Source organism: Saccostrea cucullata, unplaced genomic scaffold (genome assembly GCF_032062105.1).
Source record: "Saccostrea cucullata isolate Sc308-1 unplaced genomic scaffold, CSIRO_AGI_Scuc_v1 ctg1326, whole genome shotgun sequence".
Taxonomy (NCBI): Eukaryota; Metazoa; Mollusca; class Bivalvia; order Ostreida; family Ostreidae; genus Saccostrea; species Saccostrea cuccullata.
This window is the reverse complement of record NW_026930693.1, coordinates 1103-17534: the sequence shown is the minus strand read 5'-3', so window position 1 is coordinate 17534 and position 16432 is coordinate 1103. Positions and strand designations below refer to the sequence as shown.

Genomic DNA, 16432 nt, shown 5'->3' with positions numbered 1-16432 from the left:
TGTGGTCACAATTGTTTGTTCACTGGATTGAAACCTGGAATAAGTGGCCACCTGTCTTATGTGGCCAATTTGTCATTCTCCCACGAGTGGCCTCTTAAAACAGGTTTGACTGTACATGTATTTGATCAAACACATACATTTTGGGTTTCCCTGTTGCAGCAAAACATGCCCATTATAACCATATCAAAGGTGGGAGGTATTGTTTAATGAGCTTATTGCTCACAGTACCTCTAGCTTTAGTTAAGAAAAGAAAGGTTAAAAACATCAAGTGTCTGTGATCATAGTCAAACATCTTAGCGATCAGGAACCCATCAGGAACCATTCTGAGTCTTTTTATACCACAAAGAAATCATACAATCATGCAACTTGAATTTCGATCGTTAAATACAATTAATGAAATATACTGTAAATCTCTTTTTATTCGCGAGAACTTTATTTTGGCGTAATTACGCGAGACAGTGTTCTCGCGAAAATTTTATTCTCGCGTATAATATTTTTCCTTATGATTATATAGAGCAAAAACCACAAGTCGCGAAAGTTTTGTCTTGCTAATCAAGAGTCAATGACTCTCTCGCGAAAATAAGGTGTCGCGAAAAATTAGTGATCTACAGTAGTATAATATTAATTATTTACATGCATGCATACAATCACCAAGCAGAATTCTTTGACTTTACACCCCCCCCCTTAATTAAAACAAGAGATGATTGTAAAATACTTAAGCCCACCTCTCCCCAAATTGGATTTTTTCTCAGTCAAAAAGGGCATAACTCTGTCTAAAATGGTACGACCGTACCCAAAATAAAAGTTGACCTAACTGATATTCAGCTGAAAAATCCGCATATTAAATTTCATTTCAATATGTGCAACCTCTGCAAAGAAAATGAACAGAAACTGCAAATAAGTGGAATATTTCTAAGTCCAAGGGGCATAACTCTGTCAAAAATGGGCTATTGTACCCGTAACAGTAGTTGACCTAGATATTTACCTGATAAACCTGTATACCAAATTTCATTTCAGTAGGTGCAATGGTTGTGAACAAAATGAACAGAAACTAAATGGACCAACAGACAGCAGCAAAGCAATATGCCCTCCCTTCTTCAAAGGGGGGCATAAAAAAGAATTGCAAAACCAGTTTGTTTTCCAATGTATCAACTTGATCAATATGCTACTAGTTCAGTTTAATTTCTATTTTCTAATGGCTGCCTTATTTGAATGTAATAATATAAGTTAGGAGGGAAGGGGGTCCCTTTTTCAATGATCATTTTCAATGGAAAAGGTATGTTTTGAAAAAAAAGACTACTTATCAAAACTGAGAACTCTTAACTTATATCCTTTCATTCTGCTTAGAAAATATAGAATCTTCCTTTCTGAATAATCAAAATTCCATCAAGATGTTGAACTTCCTACTAACAAAAGATCATTCAAAATTATCTATTCGCTTCCTGCACTTATTCTGGCTTCCTGTTGTTTTCAATGAAATTTTCTGATACAGACTTAATACTTATAACACTTGAACTTTGGGCCTCCATGCAAAAATAATATACAGATGGACTCGGTTATTTGTAAATTGTGTAAAATGTGGTATGCCAATAAAGATAAGTTGAAGTTTGCGGTCAAATGTCATGGAATATTCTACTCGTGCTTAATGAATAAATTTAACCTTTTTAATAAATCAAATTATCGATTATATAATTGATTGTGTTCTTCCGATTCAATTTGATAATCGATAGTAAAATATGTCCGATTTTACAACACTAGTTATTTGGGAATGAAATTATAGGTCAGATCCAGCATCCGAAGCAAGTCTGTTAGTGTCCATCCCTAGATGCATAATCCGTGCAAGTTTGGTTCAGGCAGGGCTTATAGTTACTTGGGAATGAAATTATAGGTCAGATCCAGCATTCGAAGCAAGTCTGGTAGTGTCCATCCCTAGATGCATCATCCATGCAAGTTTGGTTCAGGTAGAGCTTATAGTTACTTGGGAATGAAAATATAGGTCAGATCCAGCATCCGAAGCAAGCCTGGTAGTGTCCATCCCTAGATGCATCATCCATGCAAGTTTGTTTCAGGTAGGGCTTTTAATTACTTGGGAATGAAAATGTAGGTCAGATTCAGCATCCGAGCAGTCTTCGCCAAATCTTTTTTTCAGCACATGCCCTTCGGGCAGGTGTGATCACCAATTACGCTAGCCCGAAGAAATATTTACATGCCCAAAATTTTATCAAGTTATATTATTCTTATTTGCCTTTTCATGCCAAGGAAATGATCCGAAGAAATCCATTCTGTCATTTTATTGTCTCGCCATTTGTTTTCAACCTGGACACTTTTCATGTCTCCTTTGCAGAAGAGTTCCTAGGAAATCGCGGTAAAATAAACTGTCAGTAAAATTTTAAGTTGTACTTCACTTTAGATGGAAAATCAAAGACTTTAAAGTACAATTAATGTTATTGTTCTTATTCAATTTGATTATATTGAGGCTTATGTCTGAGAATTAACATGCCCTTCGGGCTTGTACTTGTGCAATTTCCACATGCCTGCTTCCAATTTTACCAGTTCCCGAGCATCGGACTCCCGGGATTTGTCGAAGACTGTCCGAGGCAAGTCTGGTAGTGTCCATCCCTAGATGCATCATCCATGCAAGTTTGGTTCAGGTAGGGCTTATAGTTACTTGGGCATGAAAATATAGGTCAGATTCAGCATCTGAAGCAAGCCTGGTAGTGTTCATCCCTAGATGCATTGTCCATGAAAGTTTGGATTGGGTAGGGCTTATAGTTCCTTGGAAATGGACCTGCTCCAAAAACTTTAACCTGGTCACTTATCTCAGATCAGATCCAGCATCCGAAGCGAGTCTGGTAGTGTTCATCCCTTAATGCTGCATCCGTGCAAGTTTGTATCAACATGTGAAGCTTGATAACACCATCTTGAATGGTATGTTCAAATCTGAGCTAAACAATGATTTAAGAAAAGTGAGGTCAAGGTCAAAGGAAAGGTCAGCGTTAAAAAATGTTGATGCAGTTGCATAGCTCTCATCAATATATATCAGCATATGAAGTTTGATGAAAATATCTTGGATAGTTTCTTTGAAACTTAGCTTTGAACAGAGCTAAACACAAAGTGTGATGGAAGACAGAAGGACGGAAGGACAGAAGGACAGAAAGACGGAAGGATGGACGACGGACCTGACAAACACTATATGCCTCTGCCATATTCATGGCGGGGCATAAAAACGACTGTTCACTTTGCATGTATTATGTTTAAACACAAAATGAATATTTATTTCCAGACTGTTGGTGTTTTAACTATAGCTGCCATCAATTGATGAAGAAAGCTGTGAAATGATGGGGATATATTTTGAGGTTTTAGTTTGATATTGTTACATGTAGCATCATTGCAAACCACAGGTTTTGAGTCCGAAATTAGCTTCCTCAAACGATGATGATGATTTGAATCACCCAGGATTACGGACGACATATTGTTAGATGCTATAAAATAATTCATTTTATATACTTACAACACAGACAATTCCAAACTTGTGACCGTGGAATTCGGCCACCTGTGTTTTCTCGGCCACATCCCAGACCCGTACGGCCGGCTGGTGTCCACTCTGTAATAGACAAGAGAATCGATGAAACTACAAGTCAGGGCTTTACGGTTCTTCATGCAGGATTGGGGCCCATGGAAGATGGGTAACATTCAAGATATATATTCTTCCATGACATTAAGAAACATTGCAAGCCCAAAGAACATACAACTTTTTAAATTGATCAGCATTTATAATTAGTAAATTTCAGAATTTAGCTACAGCTTCCCATTAAAATGTCCTATCAATTTATAGAAATGTAGAAATATGAAATTTGTGAGGAAAACATGAAAAATCAGTGGTATATTAATTTCCAGCAACGGTAAAAAGAGTTTTTGATATTTCCTTTATCATTAGTGAACTATAGGTTTATTTTGTGTATTCAATTAATTTTTTTGCCATTTCTTTTTTAACAAGAGATGTTTGTAAAACCACAAATTGGTATTATTTTAAGTCCAAAGGAGCATAACTCTGTCAAAAATGGTGTGATCATACCCAAAACATAACTTAACCTAGATATTCATCTGACTAATTTGTATACTTAATTCCATTTCAATATGTGCAACCTCTCAAAAGAAAATGAATGGAAACTGCAAATTATTGGAATTTTCTAAGTCCAAGGAGCATAACTTTGTCAATAAAATATGGTGTAATCATACCCAAAACAGAACTTGACCTAGATATCAATCTGACTAATATGTATACTAAATTCCATTTCAATGTGAGCAACCTCTCCAAAGAAAATAAAGGAAACTGCAAAAATATGGAATTTTTCTAAGTCCAAGGGGCATAACTCTGCAATTATGATGTGATCATACCCAAAACAGATCTTGACCTAGATATCCATCTGACTAATCTGTATACTAAATTCCATTTCCATATGTGCAACCTCTCCTAAGAAAATGAATGGAAACTGCAAAAATATGGCATTTTTGTAAGTCCAAGGGGCATAACTCTGTCAATTAAGGTGTGATTGTACCCAAAACAGAACTTGGCCTAGATATTCATCTGACTAATCTGTAAACTAAATTTCATTTCAGTATGTGCAATGGTTATGAAGAAAATGAATGGAAACTAAATGGACCGACAGACCAACAGACAGCATAAAAGCAATATGCCCTCCCTTCTTCGAAAGGGGGCATAATAAGATATAGTCTTATTAAAACTACAATATCTACGCTTTGTTCAATAAAACAACAATGGACTTTGATATTATTTTTGTGCTTATAACATGTATAAGTACATCATGTACATGTACTGAAATTTTTATATCATTACACTCTTAAATCATTCAATTTAAAATCAGGAAAATGGGATAAACTCCTCTTTCAAACTTGCCAAGATATCATTGGTCCAAAAGTTCTAAAAGCTTGCTCATTGCTAAGTTTCAATTTTTTTTCTTTCTATTAATTAAAGTATTGCAAGCTTTGTGCTTGAGTAAAAAAAATAATAATTCTTCCTGAACACTGATATTTTTAAAATATAACCTAGATTTTATTCCAGGAAGTATAAAGCACTTGACAAACTTAAACTGGCTACAGTCATCTAACCTCAGTAAAGAGAAAGAGGTCTTGTAATGGGCGGACGCCATTATTGTCTCCTAAAAATCAGGTAGGTTTATTCCTTAAGAATATATATTTCTAATTTTTAAAAAGACCTTAAATCGGATTTTTAAATATATTCTTTCATCATTGGAATGAGATGTCACTGTTTTTGTAAAGATTTCTTCATTAAGAATTCCTTTCTCAGTGGCCTTTCCTGTTTACATTACACTTAATAAATAGACTGGTAAACTGTACATAAGTATGCATATAATTAGTGATTTTAACTTTTTGAATAATTTTACAATTTTCACAGCCATCTTTTGGCCTTCAAAATTAAGACAATTTACTAGTCATAGCTCAACACGAGAAAATCTTGGGAAAAGCTGTTTCACCCATTCTGATTCAGTTTTTAAATTCTTTTGCTTAATTTGTTAAAAAACAATTAACTGAACGATTTAATTGATTATAGCAAACAGCCTTAATATACATAATCATGATAATGATATTAAGCTTTTAATTTTTCTGAAACACATTTTTGTTTTATCTTCTATCTTATTTGTCAATAAATATTCACAAGGATTTTTGTTTATTCAAGAGACAAAACCATCTAACGATGGACCCCCGTTACTGTGCCCAGGATGTATTGCGATGTGACCTGTGTGAGACCGAAGTGGTACAGATGCACTGTGATACATGTCTTGTCAACCTGTGTACAGCTTGTGTAGGGAAACACATGGTATCTGATCAATCCAAAAAACATGAAGTTGTCCCATTTAAGCTTAGAAAATCCACTCCCCTTTACCCTGGATGTACAACTCATAGCAAAAAAAGATGTGAAATGTACTGTAAACAATGTGACATTCCTGTTTGCAACACTTGCATTGCATCTCATCAACATCTAGGTCATAAATTTATAACACTTTTGCAAATTCTGGATGAAAAAAAGAACAAAATATCCAAAGAACATACCGAACTGAAAGAGACAATTTACCCCACCTACCAGGACATTGCCTCTGATGTACAAAACAGAATGAGTCAGTTAGAAATGGAATATGGAGATCTCTCAACAACCATAACAAAATATGGAGAGGACTGGCACAGAGAAATTGACAAACTTGTCAAGAAACTTAAAGCTGAAGTTGATGAGATGAAAAACACACAGATACAAACTCTACAGAAACATCTGGATGAAATAAACAAGACAATGTCTGACATCAAGGATGAAATTGATGCAGTTGAAATTGCTATAAACTCTAATGACTTGTCTAAACTGTTTGGTGTTAAATTCAGTGTAGACAGGTACAAAACGCTTCCACAAAAAATTGTGCCATCTACACCTAAATTCATGCCAGGAAAAATTCAAGCAAAAGATTTTCAGGAAAAGTTTGGAGCTTTAACGTTTAGTTCTCTCACTTCAGATGAACAATCTTACAGTATGAAGTTTTCACAACCAGAACCAGAGACTGTCACCACCATAGACACTGGGTATGGATTCCTGTTCAATGTGGTCTGTCTGAGTGATGAAGAAATCTGGACAAGTGGATATGACAGCACCATGAAACTCTACAGCATCAATCAGGGATCACTACTAAAGTCAATCACAACCAAGTCAGGGAACGAACCAGAAGACATAGCAGTGACAAAAAGTGGAGATCTAGTTTATTCTGATTACAATGATAGAACTGTGAACATTGTGAAGAGTGAGAAGATAGAGGAGGTGATCAGACTACAGAACTGGAGACCTCGTGGTGTCTGTAGTACCTCCTCTGGTGACCTCCTGGTTATCATGTACAGTGATGAATACAATCAAACAAAAGTTGTCCGTTACTCTGGCTCCACAGAGAAACAAACCATTCAGTTTGATGATAAAGGTAAATCTCTCTATTCATCTGATAACAGATACATAACTGAGAACAGGAACCTGGATATCTGTGTGTCTGACAGTGGAGCTAAAGCAGTAGTGGTGGTCAATCAGGCCGGGAAACTGAGATTCAGGTACACTCGACATACTCCTGCTCCAAAGAACCAACCATTCTTTCCACTAGGAATCACCACAGACAGTCAGAGTCACATCCTTACAGCTGATTGTGACAATGACTGTGTCCACATCATAGACCAGGATGGACAGTTCCTCCATTACATAGACTGTGGACTGAGTAATCCCTGGGGACTGTGTACAGATACAAATGAAAATCTGTTTGTTGCTCTGAATAGAAACAAACAAGTGAAGAAAATCAAATATCTGAAGTGAATTCTGCTTATTTACTGTATACCATGTATAATGTACTATAAAATTTTAAGGATAATTTATCATGTTTACACAATTAAGTCAGTGCATTCACAAAATATTGGTCTTTTATCACTGTTTATATACCGTATAAGTGGAAATTTTAGCGAGATGCAAATTTAGCGATTTGTCCTAAAAAACTGGTAATTTATTTTCAGCGAGATGTTATTTTAGCGATTTTAAGATGCACATTAAAGAAACTATAACAAATAAAATGCAATTAATTTTTAGCGATATTCAGTTTTAGCAATTTGGGCGACCTCGCTAATAATGCCAAAATTAAATCCTCGCTAAAATTTCTACTTATACGGTATACGGGTAGTCTGTGATATTCCTTGTTTTGTCAAAGTTGAATATTAAATGATGAATGAATGAATGAATGAATATGTATTTAAGAAATAAAGTCCGCGTTTTCGTGAATGTTGCAGAATAACCTCCGAGGTCGAGAAATGTTGTTTGAAAGACGTTAGCCGAGGCTTTTATATTTCAAAAAACATTTCGAGACCGAGGAGGTTATTTTGCATCATTCACGACAACAAGGACATTATTTCTATTCTAGCAAGACCGATATATACGGCTGATCGTTTCCTCTATAGAGAAACGAATTAGGTCACCATGTCTTGTTTACGCTGTTTTATTTAACACCAGAGGTACAATTTGTTTGCTTACCTGTGTTAGGAATGCAGACGATCTGAATTTTCTCTACATTGAAAATAGCCTTTTTTAAATTACAAATTTGTTCGTTATATGTATTGATCAGTTAAAATGAATATACAATAACAAAATCATGTTCCTGTTTTACTGCTAAAATCACGTTGTTTAATGTGTAGGGAGGTCTGTGGAATAGCCCCACTTAGCTAAAAAAAACCGTCTTCATCAGCAACTTTATGAAATTTACAATGTTTATTTCTTATAAAGACGACATATCGATGCGGTCTAAACAAGTATTTCATTCTACAGCCAAACATGCATTTGAATTTTTTTAATTTGATACATGTTTCTGATCTGATAATTTTTTGATGACGTTCGTGATCTATTGGAGAATAATGTATTCCTTTCATGTTTTGAATCATCGTGGTAGAATTGATATTAATGTAACATGTTTGATATTTCAACACTCTTTACTAAATAAAATAAAATTATGCACAATATTTTTTATACTGATATTTGGAATTCTACAACTAACTAGATGCAAGCATCTCTGGGTTATTATTTATTTGTTGAGAATGATTTGTTAACACTAACAATCAAGTCATGGTTTTCTGTACAAAGAAAAATAAATTTTTAGCCAAAGAAAAATCATTTTATATCATGTATATTAGTGTATTCAAAGTTAATTACTGTAGAAGCACAAATTTTCCTAGGGATAAAATTTTGTTGATTTGTCAACAAAATACAGTTTTGGGGGAATTTATTTCATTGTTTTAAAAGTAACCCAATTCAATATACAGTTATATAAAATTTTGTGTGGGATTTAAGGGGGCCGACTATAGTTTCCATTGCGCAATATTTCGCGCATCATAGTAAAATGAAGTGTATTTACTGTTTTAATGCAACTTTTTTCGCTTAATTATGAAATTCTAACAAAATTAAGAAATTATTGGTATAAAATTATAATGACAATTTGATATACCTGATTTTTTAACCGATTTTGCATATGATAGGTAGGTTGACGTCGTTGAAGTGTGTTTTTGACGTTATGATATGATCTGTAGCTCTTAAAAAAGAGGCAATAAAAATATAATCAAAGAAAAAGTAATAAACATACGCTCTTGAAATTGAAAATATAAAAATTTGAGATTATCTCCAATATTTTTATTATGTTTTCATATGAATCCATTGTGTACGTCATATTTTGTAATACCCTATAAAAATAGTAAAATTTGCTAATTTTTTGCATTTTGAGATGTCCCCTCTGGTAACAAGACGGTAGAATTTTGTGTTTCTTACATATATTGTATAATATAGTATTAATCATCAAATATTATAATTTGAACAAAATGCCTATTGTAGTATTTGTATAATTTGCTTTAAAGTGCTAAAAATTGGCATTTTCCTATATAATCCTATTGTAAATGTACCTGTATTTTGAGACGGTCCCTCAAAAATACCTGGACGGTAGATTTCCCCCAAACTTTGCATGTACACTGAAGTTAATGTAAGTTATATATGGTATAAAAATAAAGAGTTTCGCTATTGTAGTTTTTACACAATAAAACTATAGTCGCCCCCTTAATTTCGTTGATAATTTTTAACAACGAAATTAAGCGAAATTTAATTCCCCACAAATAATTGTGCTTTTACAGTTATTTTAAAAGGAGGTATTCTACACCAAAATTTTATTTACTTGATCTTTAAAACACCTCTTTGTAATACATAAACCTGAATCTCTCAAAAAAAATCCAAAAAAAAAAAATTACCATAGTCAACTACTCAATCACAGCGCAAGTTGTTGATTTACTCTGCTTACCTCATATTAGCTGCAGGATCTGTAGCGTTGTGGTTTGTATATTTTTCTTTGACCCTAATGCTAAAGATACCGTAATGCAAAAAAAGGTGCAATTTACGGCACAATATTTTTGCGCACTTTTGGGGTGAATTTCTCCACTTTCCAGCATCTGTCAAATAACTTCCTTTCACATCCTAATTTTAGGCAGATTATTTAACAAGGCCTAATCTATATATTTTATCTATCTCCCAACCCTTTATAGTCATCTCAATAAGTGATAAACGCGCTTGATTAAAATCATGTTAGATTGCTGAAAATTCACTTCAAGCGAATTTATTGCCTGCAGAGACAACTATAAATGGTTTAGAGGTGCATAAAATATACATATTTGCTACAGAATGTGTCTAGAATTAGGAAGTGAAAGGTAGTTGATTGACCAATGCTAAAAAGTGGTGAAATTCTCCCCAAAAGTGCGCAAAAAATATTGCGATGTAAATTGCACCTTTTTTGCATTACAGAATCTGTAGCGTTATGGTCAAAGAAAAATATACAAACCATAACGCTACAGATCTGCAGCTAACCTCATATTAACACACTGTTAATCTTACAACCCAAGTACAATGTAAGGTTGATGTTACATTCACCTCCCCTGTATCTGTTCCCTGTTGGCTTTTACACTTACCTCCCCTGTAACAAGTTGTTTGCCATCAGGAGAAAAGGCCAGTGAGGTGATGGTCTTCTTTGAGGTATTGAAGATGTGGGACTGTTTATTACGTCGAGGGTTGAATAAAACCACCACACATCTGAAAAACAAAACACTTGTCAGTAATTATCTAACAAGTCATATGACCTAGTAAAGACTCTCGTAGAGGAAGTCCTCCATACTCCAAAGTGGAGCATAACAAGAGGGGGGGGGGATTGAATTTGTTTTTCCGGACACTTGTATATTAATATGACTACTGTATACTGGGAAATTTTCACCCCCATTTTTTTCCCCCTTTCACCCTTGTCACATGTTGGCAAATTTAAAATGAGGCAAGTTTGTAAGCAAGTGTAAAAAGGGCGAAAATAACATGGGGCGAAAATAACACAGGGCAAAAAAACCTGCATACAGTATTTATAGTAAATTAGTAATTGCTAATCTTCAAAAATTTTTATACAAGTATTCTCAATAAAACTGTTCCCTTATTATGGCCCCGTCTTATCCCCAGAGGTACGAAAAATTAATCTACCCTACCTAGGGATGCTTATCAGTATGACCAATCAAAGCCCTGCAATAACTTAAGGAATGTACAAGATTTTCATTCTATATTTTTTACATTTTAACATTGATCCTCTTCTGTGTGACTGCAGCCTTGTCCAGGGGACCATATGATACATGTAGTTAAATCAATTTTAATCTACACTATGTCAGGATGCTTTCAAGTAAGTTTAAATTTTTCTGATTTACGCGGTAAGTGTTTTTGAGGAGGAAATTTTTAATAAACTCTGGGAGTCGTATCTTATTGCTTTTTCTTGAATAGAGGCACTAGCTGTCCTTCATTTGAAAAAATTGGAATCCCCTTCCAGTGATTGGGAAGGCCAAAATGTTCAATGGGACTATGGCACAACAGTTAACATTTTTAATAGGCCATTTCAAAAATGAATGGGCCATCAATATAACATGAAGGGCCATTTTAAGAAATAACAAAGTGACAAACAAATATGAAATACGAGAGAAAACATGTTTTTAATTAACTGAATCCGACTTTTAACACATGAAATGCAGTAAATTTAAAGGAACTTTCTTAGAATATAACTGACCCGTATTTTGTGTTAAAGTTTCGACAGTTTTGGAAAGGGATCGCCCTACAATATAAATGAATGAAGTATTGTACCTCATGTAAGTGCTTCGTTTAACCGGAGGTACTTTTTGACAGGTTGAAACCAATAAGATTTGTTGTTTTTAAAACGAAAGTAAAACAAGAAAGAAAGTCGTACAGAAATAATTTCCAAATAACAACGCTAAAAATTGAATGCGCACCTTGGCGCCATGATTGGTTGATTTAATGCGCCATTTTTCACTTCAATGCGACTATGGCGCATGGCGCAAGCCCTTCCCAATTACTGCCCTTCACCCAAAGATAATTTGATGCAAGTTTGATTGAAATAGGTCCAATGTTCTTCAGAAAAAAAAGAAAAGTTTATAGACACACTTACATTATAGTTTTTAACTTTATATGCACACTTGCACCATGATAATCTGACTAAAATCAGACCATATAAATGCTTTGAAATTGCGATGGTCACTATACAAAGACCGTCAGAATTTCAGAGCATAACTAAGATGTGGTTTTTGATCAGATATGCATGATGACGAATAAAAATAAACAAAAAATGTTTGTAAAACACTTAATAGGCCCCCTCTTCAAATAATTTTAATTATTATTTATTTAATTATTCTAAGTTCAAGAGCCATATCTTGATCTGTCCAAAATGGTCCGATAAGTATCATTTAAATGAAAAAATGGACGCACAATATTTCTCCATTAGAAAATTATAGACTTGAATTTTGCCTTTTTTTTTTAAACCAGTGACCTTGAATTACACAGAACCTAATGGGTCAATTAAGGTAGAATTCACCAACAATTTTCGTAGCAAGTATGAGCTTCCAATGATCCTGCTTTACAAAGATATGAGATTTGATAAGAATTTTATATTATATTTTCTCAATAATCTTAAACTTGTAGGAATGAGCCTTGCTTTAAAGTCATGACCTTCTGGACATAAACAATTTCTGTACCAAGTATGAACTTCTAGGGCGTATTTGATTTAAACACGAGCTGCAACTCTCGAGTCGGATTTCTAAATCAAACACCTCGAACACGACGCGCGTGTTGTAGAATTAGGTCACGAACATACTCTCCAATTTTACAAGAGTGAACAAGAACAAAGATGGCTGACAACATCAACAAGGGAGGGAAAGTGATGTGAGGCAGATGTTTGGTTGAGATTTTAGAAATAAATCAACATTTTAATTAGTAATTAAGGATATTGTGTAATACACGTATTTCAGAACCGGAGGCATAAAAATATTAATTTACTTAAAGTTCTGCCACATTACATTTGTTATTCATAGTGTTCAGACCTGTCAACCAAAATTGATCCTGTGGGGGGTCATGACCCAACATTAAGAATTGAAATGTTGGGTCATAGCGCGCAGCGACATTTTTGTTGAGGTTTGAGTAACAAAATGCTCCCAATTTTTAGGCATCAATGCAAACAGTCAAACACATGCATGTATATGTTATATTTTATTGCAGACTTAATTTTTACTTAGGACAGGTTACTTAAACTTGCTTGTATAAGAACACTTTCAGATTGATAGTAAGATTCAGATACTTTTTGTTCAATAGAATTTTTGCAAAGTTTTAAAAATTTAAAAAGTTTCTGGGAAACATTTGTTAGATTCTACATTAATTTTCAACATATTACACAATCAGAAAATTGTAATTAGACATTACATTGAAAGATTAATATTGAAAAATTGCTGATGCATGGGGTGATTGTATATAAGAAATATGCGCCATCTAATTTCCTATTATTAATTTTAAAACACAGACAAAAAAAATTATATGAATCAAATACTACAAAATAAATTATGAAGGATACCTAACACCCTAAACAAAAACTTAAAATCATTAGAGTCATGATGTACGTGACTGACAAGTGGGTATTCCCTTGTCATAGCAATTTAACAAAGAAACACAATTAACGTACAACGTACAATACTACATTTTGGGAGGGGGGGGGGATTCAATATACTTCACTTTAGACTCTTTTGCTTTATCTTAATTACTATCATTTTCTTTTAACCACTACACTTAACAATTATTTCAATATACGAGAGCTGATAAAATCATGCAGCTGTTATCAGTTATGCTTTGTAGTTTTGTTTTTTTTTTACTTTCGTTTTAAAAAAAAACGATCCCAATGTTTATCATATCATTGTATTTAATTAATATCTGTTTTTAATAAAATGATATTTAATTAACCTCTAAATCTATGTGGTTCACCATGCATATACCCCTTCAAATGGTTATGTAATTAATCCCCTAAATGCTCCAGGCATATTACCTGTGTCATTCTGCGATCAAGCGTGAAGTGATTTCCTGTGGCTAATAATTAACAGTTTTTTTAACACCTCGGCAAACAAAGATACTAATCTGTGTGCATTGAATAAACAAAATATTCATGTCCTGATTTATAAAACACAAATCGGAAATTTTAGGATGAATTTTCAGATCTTTCTTGTTGAGACAAGTATGCTTAATTAATATTTGGTCAAAAAATTGGGATGATTGATTTTGCGGGTAAAAACAATGACACGCCGCGGGTCATTTTGAGTGGGGGGTGAGAGGTCAATTTTGCGGGTGTGACCCACCGAATGCGGGTCACTTGGCAGGTCTGAGTGTTTAGATAGAAGAAAATGAACAATAGATATTTGTCATTTCCTCCAATATCGTCCTTTTCCTCACTTTTCCATAAAAATCATAAATTTAAGGAAAAGCAAAACAATGTCTATTTTCAATGCACTCGAGTCGTGTTCTTGTCGTTTGATAATAACGATACTGTGTTTGTTTGTGCGCATGCTCAATATCAACCCGACTCGACACTAGAGTTGACAAATCAAATACGCCCTTAAAGATTCTCCATCACAGAGTTAATTATAGCCAAGGCAAAAATTTTATACCTTTTATTGGCAATTACCATGACATTGCTTAAATGACCATAATCTGTATCTACCGAAGTGTAACAAAATATAAACATAAAGGAATACAGTTTCAGATTTACCTTCCTTGATAAAACTCTTCAGTTTTTTTGTTGGTTTGTTTGTGGGGTGAACTACCATACCAAATTCGAACTTGATTGGGCACCCATAAAAAAGTTATTAGAAAAAAACAGAAAATTTGTGGACGGAAGAGTGACAGACGGACAGACAGACAGACAGACGGACGGACAGACAGAGTGATTACTATAGGGCACCCGCAAATCCTTGCGGGGCCCTAATGATATCCGAGCTGTTATCTACATAGACAAATAGACTCACAATACAGATGTGTACAATAGAGCATTCTGATCTTGTCAAAGCTGGGCAATACACAAGGTACCACACCACAGGTATATATATATTACTTGACCTACTTACCATGTACTTAACAGGTCAGTTATTGTCAATGGGTTTACTAATTAGACTGTGTGGGATACATACCCAGCTACACACCATTATAGTCAGAGGATTGTAATTGATGTGAGAAATGTCCTCAGTAAAATAATTTCATCTTGAATGCACTTTTGTGACCAGTGACCATATCACTACTGGTCACTGGCTGACTCAGCATATTTCCGTCATTCTGTTTTTTTTTTCATGTTTATATAGAAAATTTCTAATAAATGTAGTAAATTTTAATCCTCACCATGTCAACATTTAAACTTATCCTCCTCTGTCTGTCATAATCATGATATTAAACATACAAGAGGAAGATGAAACAACCTATAGGTAAACCTAGAAGCATGGTTTTTGAATTCTTCATGTGATGTAACAGCCATACAAGGGGATGGTCATTCAATTACTGTAAATCATTTTTATTCCACAGTGTTAAAATTTCACGATGTGTCAAAATGTACCATTTGCGATGGTTTTAATTTCATGCTGCAAGAATTTAATTCAAAATTTCCTATAAGCATTTAAGCGGTTTAAGAAAATAATATAAACATTCACGATGGGTTTAATTTTAGCAAAATTAAAACCATCGTGATTATTTGCCAATCTACAGTATTCAATGGAACTGAGAAATGTAAATTAAAAGTAGCAGCTAGCATTTATACTGTAGCTGTATACAGGTATAAAAATTTATGAAAGAGAATATAGCTGGTCTTGTGTTACGCTACATGTTCTACTCTCACTCTGCATGCTCATCTGTTCACTAAAATTCAGAACCTCAGTCCTCCTAATAAAACAGTTCTGCAAAGTCAGCTGTGGACAACAAAATGTCAAGTCATCAATATTTATTCAATATACGCTTAAAATCTGATATGTCACAAGGTTGTAATCCCACTTTATGGGGTTAACAGAACTCGTGTAACAATAAACTTAAGATTTCAAGCTCTAAAGATCACAACTGATCCCGATACCAATCCTAAATCCCGGGACACCTGTTACATTGTAGGGGCCAGTACTAGTCACCAAGATCTTGCAAGACTTCTCCCCCGATACAAATCCTAAAATCCCCATCCCATCTGATACAAGTAAGAAAGGGTAACATGACCAAAATCAATCAAATTGATTTCCCAGGAAATTTACAGCTGTCTTAACTTTTTAAGGAAATCATAAGAAAATCACTGACTGTAGGTTACAACCTTAGGTAAAGATCATTAACTTGTCCAAGTTCAGATGGTCATAAACAGAACATTTTATGAGATTCTGTCTCTGTGTGTGATTTGACATGGTTCACAAAAACCTGTTTAACAAGATCTGAGGGAGACAGGGGTATAGAATCGCAGCTAACACAGGTAATCAGATGCCGCCCAGG

General features: G+C 34.3%; 2 protein-coding genes across 2 annotated transcripts in view; one reads left to right on the top strand and one right to left on the bottom strand.

Annotated features, from left to right (window-relative positions):
• LOC134229649 (mitogen-activated protein kinase-binding protein 1-like) overlaps positions 1-10847 on the bottom strand; it is a 53160-nt gene extending 42313 nt beyond the window's left edge. The window contains exons 1-3 of the mRNA XM_062711417.1: positions 10828-10847; positions 10543-10663; positions 3512-3604 (exon numbers count right to left, since the gene is read on the bottom strand). Of these exons, the coding sequence (XP_062567401.1) occupies positions 3512-3604; positions 10543-10663; positions 10828-10847 (234 nt within the window). The remainder of the gene's footprint in view (positions 1-3511; positions 3605-10542; positions 10664-10827) is intronic.
• On the top strand, positions 4954-7492 carry LOC134229639 (uncharacterized). The gene is made up of 2 exons (XM_062711392.1): positions 4954-5191; positions 5722-7492. Exons 1-2 carry the CDS (start codon positions 5157-5159, stop codon positions 7373-7375), a joined length of 1689 nt encoding a protein of 562 aa, XP_062567376.1. The 5' UTR covers positions 4954-5156; the 3' UTR covers positions 7376-7492.
• Positions 10848-16432: the final 5585 nt, after the last annotated feature.

Coding starts and splice junctions, on each gene's coding strand:
- LOC134229639 (XM_062711392.1), top strand. CDS start 5,157: ATGGGCGGACGCCATTATTGTCTCCTAAAAATCAG. Junction 5,192..5,721: donor TATTGTCTCCTAAAAATCAG/GTAGGTTTATTC, acceptor TTTATTCAAGAG/ACAAAACCATCTAACGATGG.